Here is a 23,560-nt window from a genome sequence, read left to right on the forward strand (position 1 = left end):
CATTCAAGCATGAAGTACTCAGAAGTAAGCCAGGTTAGCTTAGCTGCCACTGAAAGCTCTGATCATGAGTTGTATAACAGCCAAGATGGAAGTGTTAAGAGGGGGTCATGAAACTACATATTCTCCACCCTTGAAGTCTTAAGAAAAATCACATGTTGATTAAGAAGTTGTTAAGTTTGAAATGAAGGTGAAGGATTCTGGATGCTGTCCAGAGTGCGTAAGGTCAGATTAGACCTAACAAAAGCCTGATGCTTACTTGCCCCTGCAGTTAGAATTTATGCATTTGGAGCATTTGGAAGGCCTATTTCAAGGGCGACATGGACAATTCTGACAAAAAGTTGACACTGAAAAGGAATTTCCTGTCGTGTGGTGTTATCTGAAAAAACAACAGAATCGTCCACTGTGTTACTTCAACAGCTCAAATTCAACAATGGGGTTGCTGATAAAATACTTGGGCTCCTGGTAAGTAAGCCAAGTGCTGATGTGAGGAGATTCTTTATTCACTTCACAGAAAGGCTATCACTTAAACAGAGTTCAGGAGGAGGCTTGGCAAGCTGACTGAAGTGGAGTAGGCTCCAGCAAATAGTCAAGTGTTTTTTTTTTTAATTAAATGGTGAGCTGCTGATCAATTTCAGTCTGTCTGTGAAGTGTTTTCTTGAATTACTGTACTGTTACTGTTACTGTAGTTAGTTTTCAAACCACAAGCTGCATCCAATGCAAGTTGAGAATGGGTTCTGTAGCTCTACATGACAATGTTTTATTCCTAAACACATTTTTAAAAAGTAGCAAATGTAAGAAACACAAAGAACAAACAATGGGAAATAAAAGAAGCAGAAAAAGAGCAGAAAAAGAAGATTTTGAATATGAAACATCGCAAGGCTGTCTCTACTCACCATACTGGCAGCTGGGCCCGTGGAACCCTGTGGGACAATCACAAAGCTGAGTGGATCCTTCTCGACACTGGCCCCCATTGAAGCACACACCATAGCTACACACTGCTGCATGTGTACATGTGGACAAGACAAGAGGAAAGAACAAATAGATGAGAGAAGCTGAGACACCTGGCTGGCATCTGCACTATCCAAAGATTTATCATCAGCCTGTTAACTCCTGTCTTAAGAGGAACTTGAATTCTCCTCTATTCACACTAATTAATGTAAGTGGAATCAACCACTCGGCTTTGAGGAGACAAACAATCTTTTGGCCAAGAAATTTCTGAACTGCATTTTCTGTGACTGTTAAATATGACTGGCAGCTTGTATGACCTTCACGGGAAACTTCCCTCTTCCCCACACAGTCAGAGAACATTAACTGGAAATATCCTTGATCGAAAAGCTGACGTTTTGTTTATTGTCATAAACTGTGACTGTACAGACGTGCCTTGGTGAGTTACAACTGAATTCGGAGAGCCACGGGTCAGAGTCATCCATCTCTTTGACAAGTGACCCTGCGTCCTAAAATCCCCGTGAGTCAAACTGTTAAGATGAGAAATTTAAAGAATCCCAAAACGTATAAACAGTAGGAGCCACTAGGTAGCTTAAAACACGTGAATCCCCCTCAAAGGTGAACAACCACATTCCACAAACTCACACAATGCTCACATTAATCATGACAGCCCTCCACCTCAAACTGTGTGTGTGTACTCATATAGTACATATGTGCTGTGCTGCACTGTACCTGCCTACATGCATGTGAAGAATAATATCTGTGTGAAGTCAGACACAGCTGTTTAAGCCAGACCAACACTCTCCAGTCTCATCAGAGGAGTCAAAAACTGTCAGTCAAGCTAATCATACGAGGAATCAACATGGCAAATTTTCAGAAGATGATTGTGTAGAGGTCAGCCAGTTTAACTTAGCATCTTCTGCCACATGTGCGTTCTTGCCCATTCAATCCAACCAGAAACAGCACATCCAATAATCATCAGGCTGGTGGTTTAGATGTCCATTATTAGCCATATACGGTCATAGTGAGGGTCTTAGCCTGCCCACACAGCTTAAACAGAAATGTCAGTATGATTTCAGCTTGCCCAAACCAACAAATCTAAACAATTTTTTTCTGCTTCATCACATTTTAGTTGTGTTATGCACTGGACTTTCAGTATCTTCAGTTGTAATATTTGTTTACATTTTATGCATGTGTTCTTACACCAATTGTAAAAAATAATGCACTTCTTTTTAGCCAATTCAAGTCCAACCTAAACTGAACAAAACAGCTAAAAAAAAGTAACAATTAGAACACTTCAAGATTTGCGCCTTTTTCTTTTTAAAAGACAGTCAGGCAGAGATAGCAAATGAAGACATGAGGTCTGCACTAAAAAAAAAAGCAGGATTGGGAGATGGCGAGGTAACTTTGGGTTTAATCTTGTGTTTAAGTGTGATGACAGTGGTTCACTTCTTACCGCTTGAGCAACAGTAACTTAAGCTGCATGCTTAACCTGCTCTTGATTAGGTTAGGTTTGAAATAACAGACATATAACGGTAACTCTTACTCACGAATCAAATAGCATCACCATTTGTGGAAGATCTCAAGGAGTTTGGCAGGCAAAATGTGAGATGTCTCTTGGGAATCCAAGACGGTTCAGAGCCCGTCAGAACACTTTGGCTTCATTCTCAGTGAAGAGGAGTGCTTAACTTTGAATGCTGATTAAAGCAGAGATTGACCTTTTGCAAGAAATCCAACTTACTGGTTTGAATTATGCTTTTATATTGTTCATTGCTTGCTGCTAAGACATGCTGTTGCAGGTGAAACAGCATGTCTTAGGTGAGGCTAAAGAATACATTAAGGCAGCATGTTAATGTAACGGAATATACATTAACTGTTGTCAGAGTGACCTGTGCCTTTATGATGACTAAATGGTTGATAAGCCCACTTGATGCATTTGGATGTAGCAACAGTTTTGCTTTTAACCTGCTTAGAGTTAAAGTTTTGCTTTCTTGTGAAAAGTATGCAGCTCCAAATCTGCCATGTTCTTTTGGCAACAATGTCTCTTTAATTTGAATGCATTTTGAATACACGGACTTTAAAAGCTGATCATCACAGTTGTGACATTGCTTAGTGTAACTGTGGTTGTGAACCAACAAAAAAAATATATCGGCATGTTGAACTTGTAAAAGAACTGCATCTTGGGTTCTCTTAAACTGTGATAGCATTTTCCAGTATTTTCAAACATTTTTGGACTAAACTACTTACCCATTTTTTTTTTTTTTTTACAACTGTTAACTGATTCATCAATCTTTTCAAAAAGCCAGTAGTTACACCACTAATCAACAACATGCAGAACATTTGCAAACTTTCAACAGATGCACAATTAATAGATACAGCAGATCCGCTTGGGCAATAGAGAGATGCCTCAGGGTGTGAAAATATAAGATGGCTTAAGTGTATCTGCGATCAGGCTTCAGCTGCACTTTGGGGATTAACATAACATTTCCAGACAAAGGAGATGGATGTCAAGAAGCGGTTTCTCCAATAAACACAGATGAGCCAGAGTAATTTCATGCATGTCTCTCAGCAGATTCAGATGGCTCTGTGGAGACCAGCACTCAGCCTAAACATCCGCATGTCATCTGGCCCTGTCCGCAGACACCTGCTTAACAGTTGGGCCATCCAGAGCACTTACAGCACACATCCCATACATACGCACCAGAAAAATATCAATAACTCTTTCTTGCTTTTATCACATAATGTACCAGCACTCTAAATGCATCTATGGTGTGCTCATTAGCTTAGCTTCCAGTTCCTGAAACCTGTGTGATTAATGAAGCCGTGATACTGGAACATATTTATCTGTACTATTGTTATTATATAATATGAGGGAATTCTAATGTTGTAAAAGTAGCAGGTGACGGATAAGCAGTAACATTTTTTTGGACACTGATATTAACACCAGCTGTGAGATATCAAATTATTTTGATGTCTCACATTCCCAAACAGGGTTGAAAAAAGTGTTAAATGTATAAAACCGTCAAGTAGAAATGCAAAGGTCAGACATCTCTCAGAGTGACTTCAGACTAAGCGACGACAAGGAGAGTGTACATTCCCTCTTCGACTGCTGGCAGCTAACCAGGGCATTTTTAGGTTGCCCCCTTCCTGAGCCCCTTACGGTGCTTAATCTTCCCTGAAATAATTCCTTAATGTGGCATGCAGTGTGGCATAAAGCCCACTCTCATCTTTTTGCTGTGAAAGCCTCCACTCTTTTACACAGACACCTTCTCACAGAGAATTAGCAGCTACCACAAAAAAAGGACAGACAGAAAGAGCAAGGGTCAGCAACTCACACGGAGGAACTGAAAACCAACAAGCAGGTGTTACCCTTACAGCTTCTGAAAGTGATGAGCGCATCGAGATGGAGGCTCCCCCACGTTTGTTTAGACTCTGTTGACCCGTTCAACCTCCAGAGTGCAACACAGGGGAAAACAGACACAAAGGCCATAACTAGTACGGATATTTTGAGGCGACAGATCACATTTTGCTATGGAGAGGGATCTGTCATTTCAAGTAGCTCGTCTGATAATCTCTGGCAGGTTTCTTTGAAGGACCTTAAATACCATTTGAGCTGGATACTTGATCAGTTTGACAAAAGCAGGTACAATAGTTTAAAATGCTGCAGTAAAAATGCAACAATCAGAATAAATGGGCTGTGTAACAATAAAATGCATAGAAAGACATGTTTATTGCCTATAATCCCCTTTTTACTGGTAGGTAGAGGAGAAATATGTCATTCAGTTCCATTATGAGGAGAAAACAATGAAATCCCATGGGAAGCATGGGAAGTATTTGGCCAACTCAAACTAAGGCAATCTAATTACTTTCATTTTGCTCTGTGCAACAGATGTGAATTACATGTGATAATAGCATGTGTCACTAAGACTAAACAGGAAATACTGCATATACATATAGAGCATCATATGTCAGATGTCTACTCCATACAGTTGAATGGGGCAAATGTACTGTGATATATTTGCAATACATAAATATCAACAATAAGCTTATTTATTGTTGATGCTTTCCACTGAAAACCAATGTTATGGGAAATAACTAATTTTTTACAGCCTGACTATTAAATACTATACCATTTCTAACCTCATAGCTAGTCTTAACCATATGCAACTTAACCAACAAAGAATGATGGCTTTGGTGAAGCCAGGCTTCCGACCCCAGCTGCATGTTACTCATTAGAGCCAAAGGAATGTTGAGGTAACCAAAGGCAGCATTTCAATGAACCAAAGAATCTGAATTACACTGTGGTTTTGTTGTATATTACACCCTGTAATGTCTCGGTTAATTTTGGTCTATTTCTCTGTATGTGTGTGGGTCTGTGTCTATTTGTGTTCAGCTATGCCCAAAGTAGTCCCACTGACCGCTGACATAGTTGTTGCTGTGTTCCATGACACGCTCAAACACATACAAAAGACCACCCATGGATAGACAGAAAACCATTTCGACTTTTCTGGCTACTGAGTCTTTTTCACATCTAGCTACCTTGACCATAGCCACCACAAAAGGAGGCCAGTTCCTATTCAGCAGTTAACGAGGACGACTAACTGGAGAAGCTATTGTCTCTGCTCCTCAGTCCTGTTCACAAAGCCTGCTTGTTGCCGTCAATCAACATAGCTGTTCGTTTCCACTCCTGGATAACCCTGTCCACCCTCAGCAATCCTGTAGCTACTTGCTAAAGCAGAGTAGTCTAATCTACTGACTGAATGGTCCTCCAAACACTTAAGTAGAGGAAGTTGCCATCACAGAGTCAAGAGCTTTTCATTCGCACTATAACTAAATACTCATTCTGAAAACTGGAGCCTTTTTAGAGCACACAAAAGTCACCCAGGTTGCAGATCAAACAGCACATTCTGCCTCCACACACCACCCGCCTGACGTTTGGTAGACAAAAATCATGAAATGTACTGAGAAAAAGAAAATAGATGGGGCTCTAAGATCTCAAGCAAAGGAATGAAAACGAAAAGATTGGCTTTAAAAAAAATGGTTTAGTTTAACAGTTTGATTCCTGTATGCATCCTTTGTGCCATAATGCTGGAAAACCTCAGAGCTTGGAAAGCAAAAACTCCAAATCTCAGATATTTGCAAACTGCACAAGAACTCTGAATGAATGCTATTATGTAAATGGAAAACACATAAACCCATTATAATTAGATGATAGTAGCCTGAAACTAAAAGATATGGAAAACAAGAGGGAGGGAGTCAAACTGGAAGAATGTAAAATGTAAAAGCAAACAAACGTTTGCTGCACTGTGGTATACTGTGCTCCAAATATGTAATTATCTTAAGTGAAGAATGCTGGAGCACAAAACAGCCAAGACCATGGGTTCCAATACTGTACAAGGAATGGTTATAAATAATTGGAGAGAATAAACACAGGTGAATTATAATTTTAAAAAAGGGGGTGGCTTGACTTATGAACCTCTCAACTTGCAGATCCAGCATATTTTAGATCCTCAATTTCACTCAACTGTCTGACAATAACATGAGGTCATTAGAGGTCATTGTCTAATTACCTTACAATGACTGACTGACTGACTTTTATTAGGGAACACACACAGAGAGAAGAGAGACAACAAAGAACATTAAAAAAGCCTCAAAAGCAGCAGGCACTAAATCACTATCTGAACTCAAAGCATTCCCATCTTCCACTCATTTGGGGTTTTTGGAGGATTTGCTAAAGCTGTACATTTCGCAAAGCAGATTTTCCCTTTTGGATGTTGAAGGTGCTGTTGAAAAGAGACACACAGATTGCATTGTGCTGACTGAGGTACAGTACAGATAGCAAATAGCAAAGTGTGCAGGAGTGGGAGGATTGTGGCATGAGCTTCCTTTTATCCTGGTTCAATGGCTCAGAGAATAGGGTGATTAGTTTGTCCCATCTCAAAGTGCTGCCTCGTCTTTGGTTACTGAGATAAAAGCTATGCCTCATGTTGAAGAGACCAGCCATTGTCACGCGAAACAGAGAAACAACCCCCTCCTCTTCTAACTTAAGTGAGGGGGGACACTGTGCAGTCGTGAGGAATGTCTCTTGAAGACATTTCGTTGTGAGTGTTTTCAAACAAACCAGCCTCATTGAGGGGCGACAGTGCAATGCCTCCTTGGATAATTTAATAATGTAACATTCTCCCGGGAAACAAAGCGCTCTTTGAAGAGAGCATAGAGACCATAATAAGACACCGATGACAGGAACATCCAGGATATCTTCTCCAGCTCCCAGTCCCATCCACTTCCCATCAGACGACTACACAGAGTAATCTGCCTGTGCCAGGGGTGCGAGGGCTGGGCATTAAGCACATGATTCAGTTCCAGGTGGGGAAAAAATGACTGGAAAGTGGGAATTTTCGTGTCAGTCTACTGACGCGGACAAACTGTTTACAGAAAGGCTTTACCATGGGTCTGTCTATGGTATGCAGGCTATGCGATCTGGATCACTGGCTGTAAAATCCCATCAAAGGAGACTTCTTGGTCTCAGCAGTGTGAAGCTAAGCTTATCCAGAAGGAGATGAGCTGCTGGCAGTCTCAATGTGACCAATGGAACTACTTTTCCATACATGGACCTGGTGTTGGGAAGATTCATTTTTGGCTTTCTTTGTTCTTCATGTGAAGTGAGAAGATAGTCTCTCTAATCTTTGGAGGCCTTGACTGTGGCTGGTTGGGATAAACACTGAGCTGCTTTTTGTTTTCATATCGAGAATGGAATCGTTTGGCCTGCACTACCATGTCACACATCAGAATGAGAAAAGTGGCTACATCTACAACAATAATTTTGTGGATGTGAGCAAGAATGAAACGAGCATGTGTTCCTGTGTCATACAGACTGTGCTGCATGATACAGAGCACACACCAGCCAAGAAGATTGGACTGGTAGACAAATTATCATAAAGTAAAGCATCGCGAAGGAGCCGTGCCCTCATTTAGACTGTAAATGTCCTCCTGATTGCAACCACTACAATGCAAATCTGAGTTGAGAGCAAATGTCAGCACTTACATTCCTTTTTCTCAGCATCCATATTTGAACCTAGTTGGAGTGTCGCAATGACACAAGTACAAGGCACTGACCGATAACATCTGCTCAGAAGTAGGTGGGCAAAGAACCTCTTGACCTTTCTTTGAAACCCTTTCATTCAGAAGTCTATGCCAGCGGTGAGACGATGTTTAAAGCACCCTTCCTCCCGTTGAGTCAGGAAACAGATACTGTCTTTACTACCTGCCTGTCTACATATGCTGGGTTTCACACAAAGTCAAAGTCAATGAAAAAATTAAAGTGGGGATAAAGGATAGACAAACTGAAGATACTTACGATAAAGACAACCTGCCTCTCCGTTTAGTTGGGACCATCCAGGGCAACACTTGTACACAGTCTGGTAATCCTGTTTGTACACTTGCCTGTACGCTGTGTAGTAGGCCGTCCTGTTAAACAAGAAAAACCTCAAGTTAAAAAAACTTTCAATCAAATCAGTTTAAATTTAAAGCAATACGAAAACTAACATGTCATTATAAAACAGCAGAGTGTGTTTTGTGTGTATAAAGAGCACGTGTATTTTGCTAAATATTTATGAGGGTAATCTTTAATTTTTCGTGTGGCACGCTGATCAAACAGCTCAGAGGCTTTGAAGTAGCACATCTTATAATGTTCAGCAAAAATCCCCTTTCAAGTCACCATGTTAAAGTGTGAGAATGGCAGACTGTACTTCAGAGAACAGTGTCTCGCCCTGTACTTTGGGACCCCTGTCATTGCTCCACAGTTATTATGCATTGTGAAAACATTTTGTTTACAGCGGGTAATTGTGGGCTTAGCAGCCTTTAAAGCAGCCTTTGAATTTGTAACGCAACAACTAATGTGGAGAAAGCAAGCATGAGCAACACAGCTCAAGTCTCCCAAATAAGGGCTAGAATGTTAGCATTAGGACTTTCCTTTAAAGGAATGTAGGCTGCCGAGACGCCTGTATGTTAAATCGCTGGTGATGTGGGGCTACACCTTGCACTTAACTCTATACAGGTTGAAAGCTGTGATTACAGAAGAAGAGAGAGAGAGAGAGAGAGATGAAGAGGCAAGTGGAAAGGAAAGACCGGAAGGTAGATCTCATGTTTGGAGATGAGATAAATGAAGAACTCCCGGCCTCTCAGATAAATTAGTTTGGTTGCATGAGTCATGGACACTACTTCAAGACCAATAAGTAATGCTTTGCTCCAGCCAGTGCTAATCCAGCAAGGCACGACATCCCCTGCAGGTGAGGTCAGGAATCAAAATCAGAGGCTTTGGAGTATAACAAAAAAAGTGTGTGGGCATATGTGTGTATGTGTTTGTGTGTGTGTGTGTGTGTGGGGGGGGGGGGGGGGGGGGGGGGGGGGGGGGGGGGGGGGGGGGGGGGGGGGGGGGGGGGGGGGGGGGGGGGGGGGGGGGGGGGGGGGGGGGGGGGGGGGGGGGGGGGGGGGGGCACATGACAAATAACAAGTGTTCCTTACCTCCTCTCATACCCCATGCACCCCGACTGCCCCACACAGCCTTGCTTCCACACTTTAACCATGCGTGTGAAGGCTTGCACACATGGCTGCCTTTGGGCGACCAGCGTCACCTCCCTCTCCATGCACACATTGGGCCTGGGGGAAAAAAAAAAAAAAAAAGACTGATTAAAAAAAAAATACTTAACATGTCAAAATGTTGAGCCATGTTTTCACAGATGTACAGATGACAGCAGAGCAATTTATGAGCACTTAAGAAATGTTGCAGCAGACAGATGGACGAAAGCTTGCTTGAGGCATTTTCTGTTAGCAATGTAATTCCTGTGAGGTATTACCTGTGCTAAGGTATATGATGACCAGTTTTTGGTATTTCTAAGACTTAAGGGGAATTCCTCATGTATCACCTTTCAGGATGATGCGCTGCAAAACAAACCTGTGCTACGACTTAAACGTGATATTCAGTGAAATGTTGAAGTGTTTAAATAGCAGCAATGGATATGGAAAATGAAAAAACAAACACACACACACAGGTAAAATAAGGTGAGCTTTGAAACAGTTTACTAAGTCTTGGTTAACTACTAGACCTGTCTTCTTCACTATTCAATGCACCTCACAGAGGAGTCTTATTAAAATAAAGTGCAAAATGATCTCTGAAACATTTACTTTTTCAGTGCCTCTCCAAGGACCAAAAGAAAGGCTCAACAGGAATCTTAAGACAACATCCAGCTGCTCATCTCATAAACAACAGTGATCACAATCACCTCCAGCTGCACACATAATTGAATAGGAAAGACCTTATTATTAGTGGCAGGTAGCAGCACAGGAACCACTGTCACATAATTCCAGCTACACATTTATTATTTTCAGGTTTAAAATATCTGTTATACTTGACTGGCTCATTGCTTTGAAAGAAACAGTCGTTGACAGAGTTTGGAATGCTTGCATACCACACCGAGCCACGTGGAGCCAATACAGTCATATAAATTACACTGACAGGATACCTGCTAACCAGTAAGACCACGATGAGAGGGCACCACAGCAAAATTAATCTGATTGATAACTCTTAAACAGAGGGGGGAAAAAATAGGAAGCACCAATATATGATGAGCCAAATATAAGTAGTGACGGATTCTGTTAACTGATAGCGGTCTGTCTGCAAATAAGTCTTACATTTACATATGACAGCAGGTGATATTTATCTATTGCTTCACACTGATTCTGCACTGACTAAATGTTCAAAGATGGTGTGATAAAGAGCTGAAAGACTTTGAAATAGACTACTCATTTGTTTAGATATAGATTTGTTTCCCTGGATCAATAACTTGTTTTGTACCAGAATTTAACAATCTGTGCATCACTCTGTTTTTCTGCCCTGGTTCAGTCTCGGACACAAGTTTATGGATGTGCAGGTGAACCGGCAGTTATATCGAGGTTCAAAGGAAACGTGAGTCTGTAAAAGTACCTGAAGCTATCCAGGGTACAGTAGGCACCATCCCAAATGAACACCTGTGATTTTACATTAAAAAATAACGATACAAATATGACAAAACTTTACTTACATATAAGATTGGAGATTGTTGGGAGTGCTATAACGGAATGCGCGCGCCTCTATAATAAATGCAATGAAAAAAGAAAAAATAACACTGTCCATTTTCCTCTTCTTAAGATCACACTACAGTTTCAAAGCTGTGAACTCATTCATGAGTGTGTCCCATCACTACAAGTAGCCAAATTTAAGCACAAAAAAAAAAAAAAAAAAAAAAAAAAAAATCCGAAGGTGTCAACTTGAAATTTAACATGCGCGTGAAAGACCTTCAGCGTGGAAGCGCCCAACACTGTCCAAAAATGGCACAGCCATCCCACGAGTGTGGCGTCTCCCTCACAGCCGGTATCTGACTCAGAAAATTCCTGCACACCTACAACAGGTCGCTGCAGATGTTGGACTGACGCGCAAGAAACTCGCTGAGCCAGAGCGCTTTCTGCCTCCCTCCATTGACTTGGTAATGATGGCAGGGGTTCGGGCTGGGGGGGGGTGACGCAAAGGGAGCCATCTATTATTCAAAGCGTCAGCAGCCCCTGAAAGACACCCTGCAGCCGGTAAAGTGCGCTCATAGAACGACACAAGTTTTTCTCTCTCGTCGCTGAGAGCTTTAAAAATTTCTTTCGGCATTGTCACGTGTTTCTTTTATTATGTGGTTTAATGTGTTATAAAGATAGCTGAATAAATGCCTTAAAGGCAAAACGCTGACATAACCCCCACGCACAGACAGTTTATTTCCTTCACAGAGCTGTGAAAAAGACAGTATCTGCAGATTCAGCAAGCAGGGGAGCATTTACACCACGCAAGACGCACACTCACTGCAGCAGTGGACATGCGGGAAAACGAAGTTATAAACTATCACCCGTGGAGCGCTCAGAGGATGTTGAAGGTTGAGGGGGGTAAGGGGAGGGTCCGAAGTAGCTAGCGGTCACGCTGCAGGGCAAACAGCTGATGGGGCGGTCAAAGGGTCAGCAGCCAGGCCTGCTGTTCTCTAAACAAAGCTTTCATAGCAGGTATGTGTTCATGACCCGAAAGAGTCCCGGGTCAGGGTTGTCCGTGCAGCCTCTGCGGCTACAAGCGATATAAAAACACGTTGTTTGAATTAGGCAGAGCTCATCTATCCGGCCTGCCAAAACTGGGGCGGGGACTATTCTTCCTCTGCAACAACCAAAACGAGTCTAATGTCAAACTACTCACTTAATGTTTATTTCAGTGTTTGCAACACATTCATACACATGGATAAAATATGACTTGTGCAGGATATATCATGAATATCTGTTGACATCAATAAACTGTCAATATCTTCAATAAACTGACAATTTGACCAAAACAAACATTTAAATGTTATTCATTACCAACTGAGCAGAACAGGCAACACACTCTGGTCCTCAAACCCTCAACAAAGGCAAATATTTGTTTGGCGAAATAAACTAGTACTAAGTTATTGAAATAGGCCAGTAAATGTACCAAGACAGCTAATGCGATCTGGAGACACTGCGCACATCCTGCATATCCTAATGTGCGTTTAGCTAATTACAGCACAGCAAACCTGGCAGGGTAGCATTTCAGTAATTGTTGTTTCTTTTGAGACTCTTGGAGAAAAATGGTCTGTCAGATCAGGACACAGGTCAGATCAGCCCCAGGCCCTGATGTGGGTTAAGCCAGCTATGAAGTGGCAAATATGGGGGAAAAAATCTACATAAAGATGCACTGAAAAACAAAACAAAACTATGCTATATTAATTTATCTGTCTATTCACATCTGCGTACCTGAGCTACATGTGACATAGGAGAATGGATAGTGCTCTCCTGACACCTTGTGGTCAAAGTTTAAAATTACACACTAAGTCCTCTATGTATTATGCAATGAAGATAGCTTAACAAATATTACCCAAAACCAACAGGAAGTAGTTACAGAAAGCGAACTTTGCACTGCCTCAACAACAGCCGAGCTTAACAGTCAAATCAAAGGTGCGCGAATTGATAATTTAACCAGCACACGCTCCGTTTTAAACAGGTTAAGTAACTTTACGACGCTCCCTTTCGATACGACCTTTGCCCTCTGTCGCCTGATCACTGCCGCACAGTAGCATGCTCTGGGTAGTAACAGGCGGACTGTGCACACTCCGACAGAGTCGCACTATCAAAGACGTGCTTGTGCATTTGCCAAGCAGAAACATGTCGTCTCAAACTAAAAAGCCGGTGTCCTTACTGGGATCTATGGCGTTCGGGGGGCGAGCTGACGCCGAGCAGAGCCTGGAGATGGTGAAGGCTTTCCTGGACAGGGGGCACAACCAGCTGGACACAGCCTTCATGTACGTCGATGGGAAGTCAGAGACGATCATTGGGGGCATGAATCTTCCTAAAACAGGTATGTCAGAGGCTCTCAGTGTGCTGTTACCGGAGTTGCTAAAGTGGGGCAACCAAGCAACGTACCTGCAGGTTGATTGTTGGTACCCACCTTGAATTGTGGGTAATCAGCTGGTAGTTGTGGTTAATGTCATTATTTTTGTTAAATTAGTATTATATCAACAAACTGCATGACCTATGTATTTTATAAGCCAAATCAGTTTGTTTGCATAGCACACAACCAACATCGACCAGGGTGCTACAACATCAACAAATGGAGAAAACTTGGAACAGTGCTGAAACTTCCCAGGAGTGGCCTGGCTACTAAAATTACTCCAAGAGCGCATCAACAACTCATCCAGGCGGTCACAAAAGAACCCAGAACAACATCTAAAGAACTGCAGGCCTCACTTGGCTCAGTGCCAGCCTGGGTCTCTGCTCTAACTACTACATTCACAAAGAGTGCAGGAGCTTTGCTAAGATGATGCTTTAACCTGACATACTTTTCATTCATGCACAGTAAGCATAGCTACCAAGGCCAACCCCTGGGATGGAAAGACGCTGAAGCCAGAGTCTGTGCGCTCCCAGCTGGAAACCTCCCTTCAGAGGTTGCGGACTGAATGTGTGGACCTTTTCTACCTCCATGCCCCCGACCACCAAAACCCCATCGAGGATACTCTCAGGGCCTGCAATGAACTCCACAAAGAGGTCAGCAGACCTGGGTTTATATAAACATGTTGCATTTGCTTTAGCAGAGTACACACACAAAAACTAATTTATCAGTTCCCCTGTAATCCTGAGATGTTTTAACACTAAGTGGAAAGTATCACCCTCAGGGAAAATTCAAGGAGCTCGGCCTTTCAAACTATGTGTCCTGGGAAGTGGCTGAAATAGTATGCATCTGCAGACACAACAACTGGATAGTTCCCACTGTTTACCAGGTATTATATGACTTCTTGTAATATTTGCATTATATTTAAATTTATTTTTAAAAATCCTCTGGTTGGCATGTGTCTGTTACATGGATTCCATAAAAATCATCCTGTTATGAATATCCCGTTTTTCATGTAAACATGCTCACAGTCGTTCTAGAAATTTTTGTGTTGACAGAATGAGATGAAAAGTTTATGCCTCTTTGTCTCTGCAATTGCTGTGGTTCTTGTTCAGCAAATCACTGAAGCATTAATCTTTTATGTATCTGCTATACTGGTACTTTTTCACCCATTTCTAATTTAGACTCTCACAATCTTTCACAGGGAATGTACAATGCCACAACAAGACAGGTGGAAACAGAGCTGATCCCATGTCTGAGATACTATGGAATGAGATTCTATGCATACAATCCGCTAGCAGGTACTTGATATCAGTGCATCTTGGAGTCACAGTTAAAAAGGTTTATTCAAAAGGAAGTTCTCATGACTGTGAGAAAGGAGTCGCCTAATGTGGAGGAATAAAAATTATCCTCAGACATTCCCTGTGGCACCTCTGTTGCGTTACTCCTGGGGATGAATTTTATTCACTTTGGTGATCCATTTTTTTTTTTTTTTTGATTTATGGATTTGACACAATTTACTGTCCTGCCAGCACACCAACCTGATGCTTAACAGGTTAAACATTCTTTCCTAAACATTATCTGTGAGCTAAAATATGTCCTGAGAAATAGTATGAAGTACATGCTGTACTGAGTTCTAACATTAGTCATCCTCTGCCAGGTGGCCTTCTGACAGGGAAGTATCACTATGAAGATAAAGATGGTGCCCAGCCTGCAGGCCGATTCTTTGGTAACAACTGGGCTTCAGCATACAGGGACAGGTAAAGATTGGCTGGCTGCTACTGAAATATTCACAAACACATTGTTTTGGTGTTGCGTGAGATTTTTGACAATAACCATGATAAGTGTTCCTCTTCTGTGGAAGGTACTGGAAGAAAAGTCATTTCCAGGCCATTGAGGTGGTTCTACAGGCTTTGGAAACAGCGTACGGCTCAGAGAAACCCTCGCTGACTTCTGCTGCTATGCGCTGGATGTACCATCATTCCCAACTTAAGGTACCCACTGTGCATGGACAGCTGCAGTGACACAAGACTGTGCTTTAAGATTAGTAATTATGGGGTGACAACACACAAAATAAGATGGAGGAAATGTTTTGCAGTCAGTGGTTACACAACTTTTAAGGGTTGTTTTCACTGCAAGAGAAGATCTAATGAGTTTGCTTTTATTTAATTACCATAATTGTATTTTAGTGCTGTGGAAATGCCCTCAACACTTTGAGATACCCCTACCATAAGTCACACAAAGCATGTTTTCATATTGTCTTAGGTCTCTAATATATGGAGTCTTGTATAAAATGTTTTACGCCAAGTAATTAAATTGACAGATATTGTGATAGACCACCAAAATTAAAAAACTAATAATACCAAGCCGAATGGGAGATGCTGCACCTCAACTATTTCCATATTGTCTATTCGCCCAATTTTCTTTTTAAATTGAAACAAATCCTCCAAACACAGAACTTCAGCAGCAGAAATCCTGTTTTATGTATTTATATTAAATGGTCAGTTAAAGCTGGTCATAGCATGTGTACCAGCCTTATTATCCATATATTTCTTCATAAAAAAACCACACTATAGCAGCAATTTTCTCTAACTTGTGGATCCAGGGTGATCTCGGAGATGGAGTCATTATCGGCATGTCGAGCATGGAGCAGCTTCAGCAGAACTTGGCCGCTGCAGAAGAGGGTCCTCTGGATCAGAGAGTGGTCGATGCCTTCAAAGAAGCCTGGGATCTCGTAGCCCATGAGTGTCCAAGCTACTTCAGATGAGAACCTTCTTTGCCATCAGTTTATGAAATTTAATTTTACAGACTGATCATTTTTCCTCTTTTGAACAGATCAGCTGTACACCTGTGTTTTTGTCAAAGAGCATTTCACTGTTAATGTAAATAAAAGATGACAATTTAATACTCTTTCATGGAAAAATAACTTCTTGATGAGTCTGCATTCAATTTTGTCACATCAACAAAACATTTTCCCATACATGTATATTATAAGTGTTGGTTTAACATGAATATTGATGTGCATAGCTGTTTGAAAGAAAATGGACTTGTATGCGATAAAAATCCCCCATTGTGCTGAGAGAACTCGAGAGGGGAAAAAAGAAACTATTTAATCCTTTGACTACAGTCCCCAGTGTCCACAGCTAAAATTCAAGGTCAAGGACAGAAGTTTGTGTGTTGTAGATACAAAAAGGATGCGAGAGACTACAGACTGCTGCACTGGCTGTCAAGATGAAATGTACATTAAGTGTCCCTCTCCTTTTGAAAGCTGGCAAAAAAATATTTTAAAATGGATGTTTACAAGCTCCCGCCTTGCAGAAGCTTCATTCTGCATCATCATCCTCATCTTTATCATCATCTTCGTCATCCTGCATGGACTCCTCCTCTCCAGCAAAGTTCTCAAGCTCGCCTGTTTCTGAGTTCCACATACATTTGATCTGCACCTTGAATTCTGCCATCTCAATACCAAAGAGTTTCTGTGGACCAAAAAAAAAGTCAGTCAAATGAAATACATTTAGTGTAGGACTGTCAGTGTTTTTAACCATAAAATAAAGAACTCACCAGAATACGAGCCTGCTCAGGAGTTAGCGTGTCCCCCTCTTTACAAACTTCATAGTCCTTCAGCAGTGTTACCACTCCTGTAACACACCATAAAGGTTGGTGGCTTCATATTAAAATTTTTCACAGCAGCAAGCTGTGTTGTCTGGTGAAGTCAAACACTTAAAAAAAAAAGGACACACTAATCATGCTGACTGGTACCTCCTTTGCACCAGAAGCCTGATATTGCTTACAGATTGTATATAAAAGATGATTGTAGTTACACTACATCTCCCACTGGTTAGTGAAGTTGTGAAGCCTCAACCTGCTGTCACCATTTTACAGTTTTGAGACAAGATGTGATGAACAAGGGGTGGAACTGACAGAAAATGAACAACAGCACACTCAGCAGTGGCTATTTGTCCATCACAAGGTAGGTCCGCCCTGTTCTGTTTTTATCAACCTTTTTAACTGTAATAAGAGCAGTAAGTTAAAAGCTGAACATCAAGTCGCATTGACTAAGACCTGAAACTACTGAGTGAGGCTATAAACTCGTCTAATGGGCTCGACACACGGGGAGCGACAAACGACAGCGACGAATGGGTCGCATCGCCACTGGGGTGAAACCGAACACACGGGACGCGAAAGCGACGGCAGCTTTGCGAATCGCGCTCTTACGTCACTCGTCTCCAAGAAATGTGATTGGTTATGAAACTGGAGGGATTTAGACATTTTCAAAGCAGTCCGTGTCAGACACGGCAATAAAGATGAGGAGTCTGAAGATTTTATTGGAACTGACAGAAATCTTGCTGTTAAGTCTCCTCTACAAAAGAAAAAGACAACCTCGCGTTCATCCTATATTAGCACAAAAGTCCTCTCTATCCGTCTGTTTAACGTTAGTCTTGCACCAACACGTTCTCATATGGCTGCCTTTTATGTTTAACTCGATAATCACTGCGTGAAGTGTCATATAATATAGGAAAGTCAAACACAGCTAAAACGATGCTTTCCTTCCTGCTGAAAGTGGTTGCAGACTGCAGTGTGTAGCATACTCTTCGCTCATTGGTCAGTCAATGAAACTCTTGCTGATTGGTTTAGTGCCACGCGACAGCGACAAAAGTAGAACATTTTCCAACTTTGTTGTGTCGCGTCGCCTGGTCGCGTGTGCACGTCTACGTGTACGAGCTCGAAATTTCACATGCACGAACGTCGCCGGTCGCTTAGCTGGAGGAGGGCAAGCGATTGTCGCCTCATCGCACAAGCTCCATAGGAAATGAATGGAGAGCGAGCGACGTCGCTCCCCGTGTGTCGAGCCCCTAAGACCTATACTACGGAAGCAGGATGTTTTTTGCTTTTCATTTTTAAAATACACCAGCCTGCTGTCACTATACCTGCCCGTGCTCATGAATGGTCATCACCTTTGTGTGAGGGCTTAGCAGGATTACCAATGTTAGGATAACTGAATCCACATAAGTAAAGAGTTCCATCAGTATGCTGAACTTTTTTTGTGCAATGCTGGCCATTATAAAGAATGTCAGTTTAAGGCACTTCCACATTGGCTTCTCTTTTATTGAGAGCAATTGGGGTTTTTTTTTTGGTCAAACTCCTAAGTGCTCATCTACACATATATTATTCATTGGAGCAGTTCTTTAATCTCACCTTTCTTTAGAGCAGTGGGAAGTCCTAACTGCCTCAACTGGGGTTCCATTGAATGATTAAACTGTTCAAGGGGTCCCTCATCCAGAGTTACGCCCATCTGAGCCTGGTTGCCTGAGCGAGCATAATCCATCTCTTTGAAATGACTGAAATACCTGTAGTTAAAGAACATCACTTAGTGAGTCAATGAAGATACTAGAGGATCACTGCAGCAAAGATGAACTTAGCATATCCTTACTCTTGTACTTCCTCCTTTGTTTTATTTGTGAATAGTACACCCACTTCGCCACGTAGATGCTTGCTGACCTGAACATTATCAAAATGAATAAACACCTTAAGTCTCAGCAGGAGTTATCATAGCCATCATACTTTCATGTTTGACACCATTTGTACAACCTTGCTTACCTTGTGCAAATTATCTTTGTATTCATCTGTATCTCTTTTTCCCAAAGCAACAACCATGACTTTATTTTTGCCGAAGAAGAATCTGTGGAATAGAGATGTGATCATTTACTCTTTCCAAATATTTATTTTTCATGTTTTTGAGAACTTCAGTTCATATTAGCATACATCAAGGTAATAGGCAACAAATACACAAATCTTAACCATCACTTGATGCTGACTTTTTCAAAACTGATGAAACACTTAAGCTGATTTTGAGACCAATAATGATCAACAGACAATAAGTTTGATGGTGAAATAATATCACAAATGTTTAACTATCATTAACTATATTGTTCCCACTTAGTAATATTCCTTACCTGATAGTCAACATGTATATTATTGTACTACTTTATCAAAGACTATAATTTCCATACTTAAAAATGGGTTATAAGCAAGAAAGCATCTAAAATAATATATCTTTTATTAAAAAAAAGAGAAAAAAAGACCCACACATATAAAAGGTGTAAACTCAATTCCCTGCCTTTAATTCACTTCCTCTTCTCAGCTCTTTAATGTGATTTTACTTTCACTTGACTGTAACTGCAGACGTGTATCCTTCTTACTGGTTCCATTAAATCATCAGGCCAACTACCAGGCAACTTAAGATGAAGAAAAAAAACTGATCTAGTCTTTAAAGACGGCAACTGATGCCACATAATGTCCCACAGTAGACAACTTACACCCAAAGGAGACAACAGGCAGACTAAAAGGATAATCTGACTCACATAATCTGACGTTTTTAAAGCTTCTCTGACCTTGCCATATACCTGCTCACACTACAGCACTCAAATACACAATGGCATTTCTGCTCCTAGTAATATGTAAATAAAAACAGAATGCAACAATTTTCAAATTTAATAAACTCATATTTTATTCACAATAGAACACAGAAAACATCAAATTTTTAAACTGAGAAAAATTTTAACTATTATTATTTTTAAGAGAAAATATTAGCTCATTTTGAATTTGATGGCAGCAGCATGTTTAAAAACATTGGGACATTTACCACTGTGTAAACATCTGGCTACTGAGGAGACCAGCTGTTGGGACTTTTGGGAGAGGAATGTTGTCCCATTCTTGTTTAATATAAATCTTCAACAGTCCTAGGCCTTTCTTGTGTTTCTCATTTCATAACACGCCAAATGTTTTCAGTTGGTGAAAGGACTGTAGGCAGGCCAGTTCAGCACAACATACTCTTCTATTATGAAGCCATGTCATTGTAATAGATGCAGTATGTGGTTTAACATTGTCTCACTGAAATATTCAAGGACTTCCCTGAAAAATACATCATCTGGATTGGAGCATATGTTGCTCTAAAACCTGTATATACCTTTCCAGATGTGCAAGCTGCCAGTTCCACGGGTACTTATTACACACCCTCATCACAGATGCAGACTTTCGAGCACTGAAAGATGTGGTGTCTATGTTTTCCAAAAATAATTGTAAATTTCAATTCATCTGACCACAGAATAGTTTTCCCACTTGCCTCAGTTCATTTTTACATGAACTTTGTCCAGAGAAGACATTGGCATTTCTGGATCATGTTCACATAAGTCTCCTTCTTTGCATAATCAAACTTTAACCTGCATCTGTGGATGGCACAGTGAACTGTGTTCACACACAGCGATTTCTGGAAGTCCTCTCGAGCCTATGCAGTTATTTCCATGACAGAATCAGGGCTGTTTTAGATGCAGTGCTGCCTGAGAGCACAGAGGCATTCAATATTGATTTTCAGTCTTGTTACTTATGCACAGATTTCTTCAGATTCTCTAAATCTTTTGATGAAATTTTGTACTGTAGATATTTGAAGTCTTCACAATTTTATGTTGAGGAACATTATTCTGAAATTGTTTCACAATTTGTGGATGCAGTTTTGTGCAGGCTGGTGAACCTCTGCTCATCTCTGCTCATCTGAAAAAACTCTGCCTTTCTAAAATGCTTTTTAAAAAACAAAACAAAAACAATCATGTTACTGACCTTTTGCCAGATAACTTAATTAGCTGCAAAATGTTTCTTTTCAGTACCACTTACTTTTCCAACCTTTTGTTGTCTCCTACCAACTTATTTGAGACGTGCTGTCATCAAATTGAAAATAAGCTACTTTTTTTTCTTAAAAAGGGTACATTTTCTTAGATTAAACATTTGATACGTTTTCCAAAAAAAATTGGATTCATGAGATTTGCCAATCACTTCATTCTGTTTTATTTACATTTTAACAGCATCCCAACATTTTCGGAATTGGGGTTGTCCATAAATGACTACTTTCTCAAAGGCCTCCAACATGGTTATAGCTGGCAATACCGGGGAGAGAACCACGTGCATCCCAATCCTTAACACACACACACACCGAACTACTGTACAGGGATTGACCCTTAAGATCAGGGATCTAAGATGCCATTACCTGCTATGTTTCCATGCTGTCCGAATGTCTTTCAGCTTGTTATTCCTCATATTAGCCACAGAGAATACGAACAGGTTTCTGTAGGTGTCCACACATTCCCGCAACTAAAGAAGAAAATCAGGTTTAGGTGTTTTAACCTTTAACAGATTCAGCTGTAATTAAAGCACCCACGCTGAAATGGTGACATCAACCCTGAAAACACTCACCTCCTGGATTAACTTCTGTTTTGTCTCCAGCCCCTTCTTGGCTGTTTTCGTTAATGAAACTGAGGGGATATAAAGAGAATAACTCACGATGAACAAATGTTAGCCAGCAGTTTTCATATACACGTGTAAAAATCAATGAGAAGCCGGCGCTACAACCATGCCGAGGGCAGTGAAGCTAACGTTAGCTTTCGTTAGCTTCACTCTCGGTAGCTTTTTCTATTCAAAAACAGGTTTTACAAATAAAACATCATTTTAAATACTTCACCGACACCTTTATGTTTGTACACTTAAAATCTGTACTTTGCTTTACTCACTCTTCTTGTCCCTCTTTGATTTCGGCATGATTGCTCCTCACGATGCAGACACACACGTGAAGTAAAAGGACCCAAAGTGTTTCTGTTTGAAATGGCTGACCATGTACTGCCTGACTAAAAAAAGAAAGACATTTGTAAAAATATATTAATAAATATTTGACTTCTATAATTTCTTACATATTAAGATTAAATGACACATTTCAAATCAAGCTAGGTTCAATAGTGAGCTTATGTAAACTTTTTATTTTATTTTAATTCAATTTTCCTAGCTTCTATTTACTTGTAATCATGTTCACGCATTTTATTAGCTGTATTTAAACGTTTTAGCTATTGGACAAAAAATCTTCAACTTTTGGAATAAATAAAGTATATAATATTCTGCGTTCATTAAATGAATTATAAGGCACGAGAGTACTCTAATCTAGGACTATAAAACTATAAAACAATTTGAATTATTCTTCAAGATAGATTCACTTGAAATAATTTACACTGGAGCAAAAAAAAAAAAAAAAACAGAAGGGAAATTAATCAAGAACTTGGTCTACTTTCAATGATATTTCTCCTTGTAAAATTGCAGCACTTATTTCTAAATTGAAATATTTTGGGGCTTGGACAAAGTTGCCAAATTATGTGTAGAATAACAGGTACTCCGGACGGATTATCCCGGTAGGGGGCGCCAGAGCCAAAAACCTTAACCAGTATAGTAGGCTACTGTGACAAATTTACAAACTGCTCAAACTTCACACTTTTTTGGTGCCGCTGGCTCTTTGTCTGTAACTGTGTCTGTAAGTCTTTGTTTCATGTGCAAAATATTTTCAGATGTTCCAGTTTGGGGCTTTATGAGTTGTTTGGGCATGAGGGGCATTTTATCAGTTTCAGAAATGTAGTGTCATAACAAAGCTTTATCATAAATTCTTTAACAAAGCTTTATCATAAATTCTTAACAAAGAATTTATTCATTAACAAAGAATTTATGACCCTGATAATTCCTCTGCCCATAGGATAATATGATGTATGACATAATATAAGGGCAATATCAATAAGTAAAGGCATAAGACAAGTCAAGACAAGTTAAGACAAGGCAAACCTTATAGTAAAAAAGGAGATTAATTATAAAACTCTACTATAAATGAAATTCACAAAGCGATGTTTACAAATAAAAATTAGTAAACAAGTAAGAAAACAATAAATTCAAATTTAACATTCATAACATAATTGGCTTGTCATTTTCCCACTGATGCTCTAAATGGTGAATCTGTGTGCATGTATCTTTATACTTTTCTAGAAATATTTGGCAAATATACTGCAATTAGAAAACCAAAAACAACAACCCCCCCCCCCCCCCCCCCCCCCCCCCCCGCCCAAAAAAAAGTCTGACTGTGATGAGGTTAAATTACAAACATTTCTCATACAGTGTAAACAAAATATGTCAAAATTTATCTCTATAGAAATACATTATTCTTCTTATTAATTTGGTAAAGGTTTTATATTGGTTCTTTTTATTATCCCCCCCCCCCCCCCCTCAAAATAAATAAATAAATAAATAAAAGAAAACATTCATCAGGTCTAATAACTTCACAAAACGTCAGGTCTGAAT

General features: G+C 40.4%; 3 protein-coding genes across 3 annotated transcripts in view; 1 reads left to right on the forward strand and 2 right to left on the reverse strand.

Annotated features, from left to right (window-relative positions):
• Positions 1–11,116, reverse strand: part of LOC115779959 (multiple epidermal growth factor-like domains protein 6) — a 61,605-nt gene extending 50,489 nt beyond the window's left edge. Inside the window, 4 exon segments of the mRNA XM_030728865.1 lie at positions 894–998; positions 8,303–8,412; positions 9,469–9,603; positions 11,025–11,116. Coding sequence (XP_030584725.1) covers positions 894–998; positions 8,303–8,412; positions 9,469–9,603; positions 11,025–11,116 — 442 coding nt within the window.
• Positions 11,117–12,905: 1,789 nt separating this feature from the next.
• LOC115780441 (aflatoxin B1 aldehyde reductase member 4-like) lies at positions 12,906–16,300 on the forward strand. Its single transcript, XM_030729632.1, has 7 exons — positions 12,906–13,375; positions 13,874–14,061; positions 14,190–14,294; positions 14,610–14,706; positions 15,066–15,165; positions 15,270–15,399; positions 16,011–16,300. Exons 1-7 carry the CDS (start codon positions 13,096–13,098, stop codon positions 16,170–16,172), a joined length of 1,062 nt encoding a protein of 353 aa, XP_030585492.1. The 5' UTR covers positions 12,906–13,095; the 3' UTR covers positions 16,173–16,300.
• A 13-nt stretch (positions 16,301–16,313) lies between these two features.
• On the reverse strand, positions 16,314–22,040 carry LOC115780442 (mRNA turnover protein 4 homolog). The gene is made up of 8 exons (XM_030729634.1): positions 21,964–22,040; positions 21,650–21,708; positions 21,444–21,547; positions 19,004–19,085; positions 18,837–18,904; positions 18,602–18,753; positions 16,967–17,043; positions 16,314–16,881 (listed from the first exon to the last, which is right to left on the reverse strand). The coding sequence occupies exons 1-8, from the start codon at positions 21,989–21,991 to the stop codon at positions 16,729–16,731; spliced, it is 723 nt and encodes a 240-aa protein (XP_030585494.1). The 5' UTR covers positions 21,992–22,040; the 3' UTR covers positions 16,314–16,728.
• Positions 22,041–23,560: the final 1,520 nt, after the last annotated feature.

This window comes from Archocentrus centrarchus, chromosome 5 (assembly GCF_007364275.1).
Source record: "Archocentrus centrarchus isolate MPI-CPG fArcCen1 chromosome 5, fArcCen1, whole genome shotgun sequence".
Taxonomy (NCBI): Eukaryota; Metazoa; Chordata; class Actinopteri; order Cichliformes; family Cichlidae; genus Archocentrus; species Archocentrus centrarchus.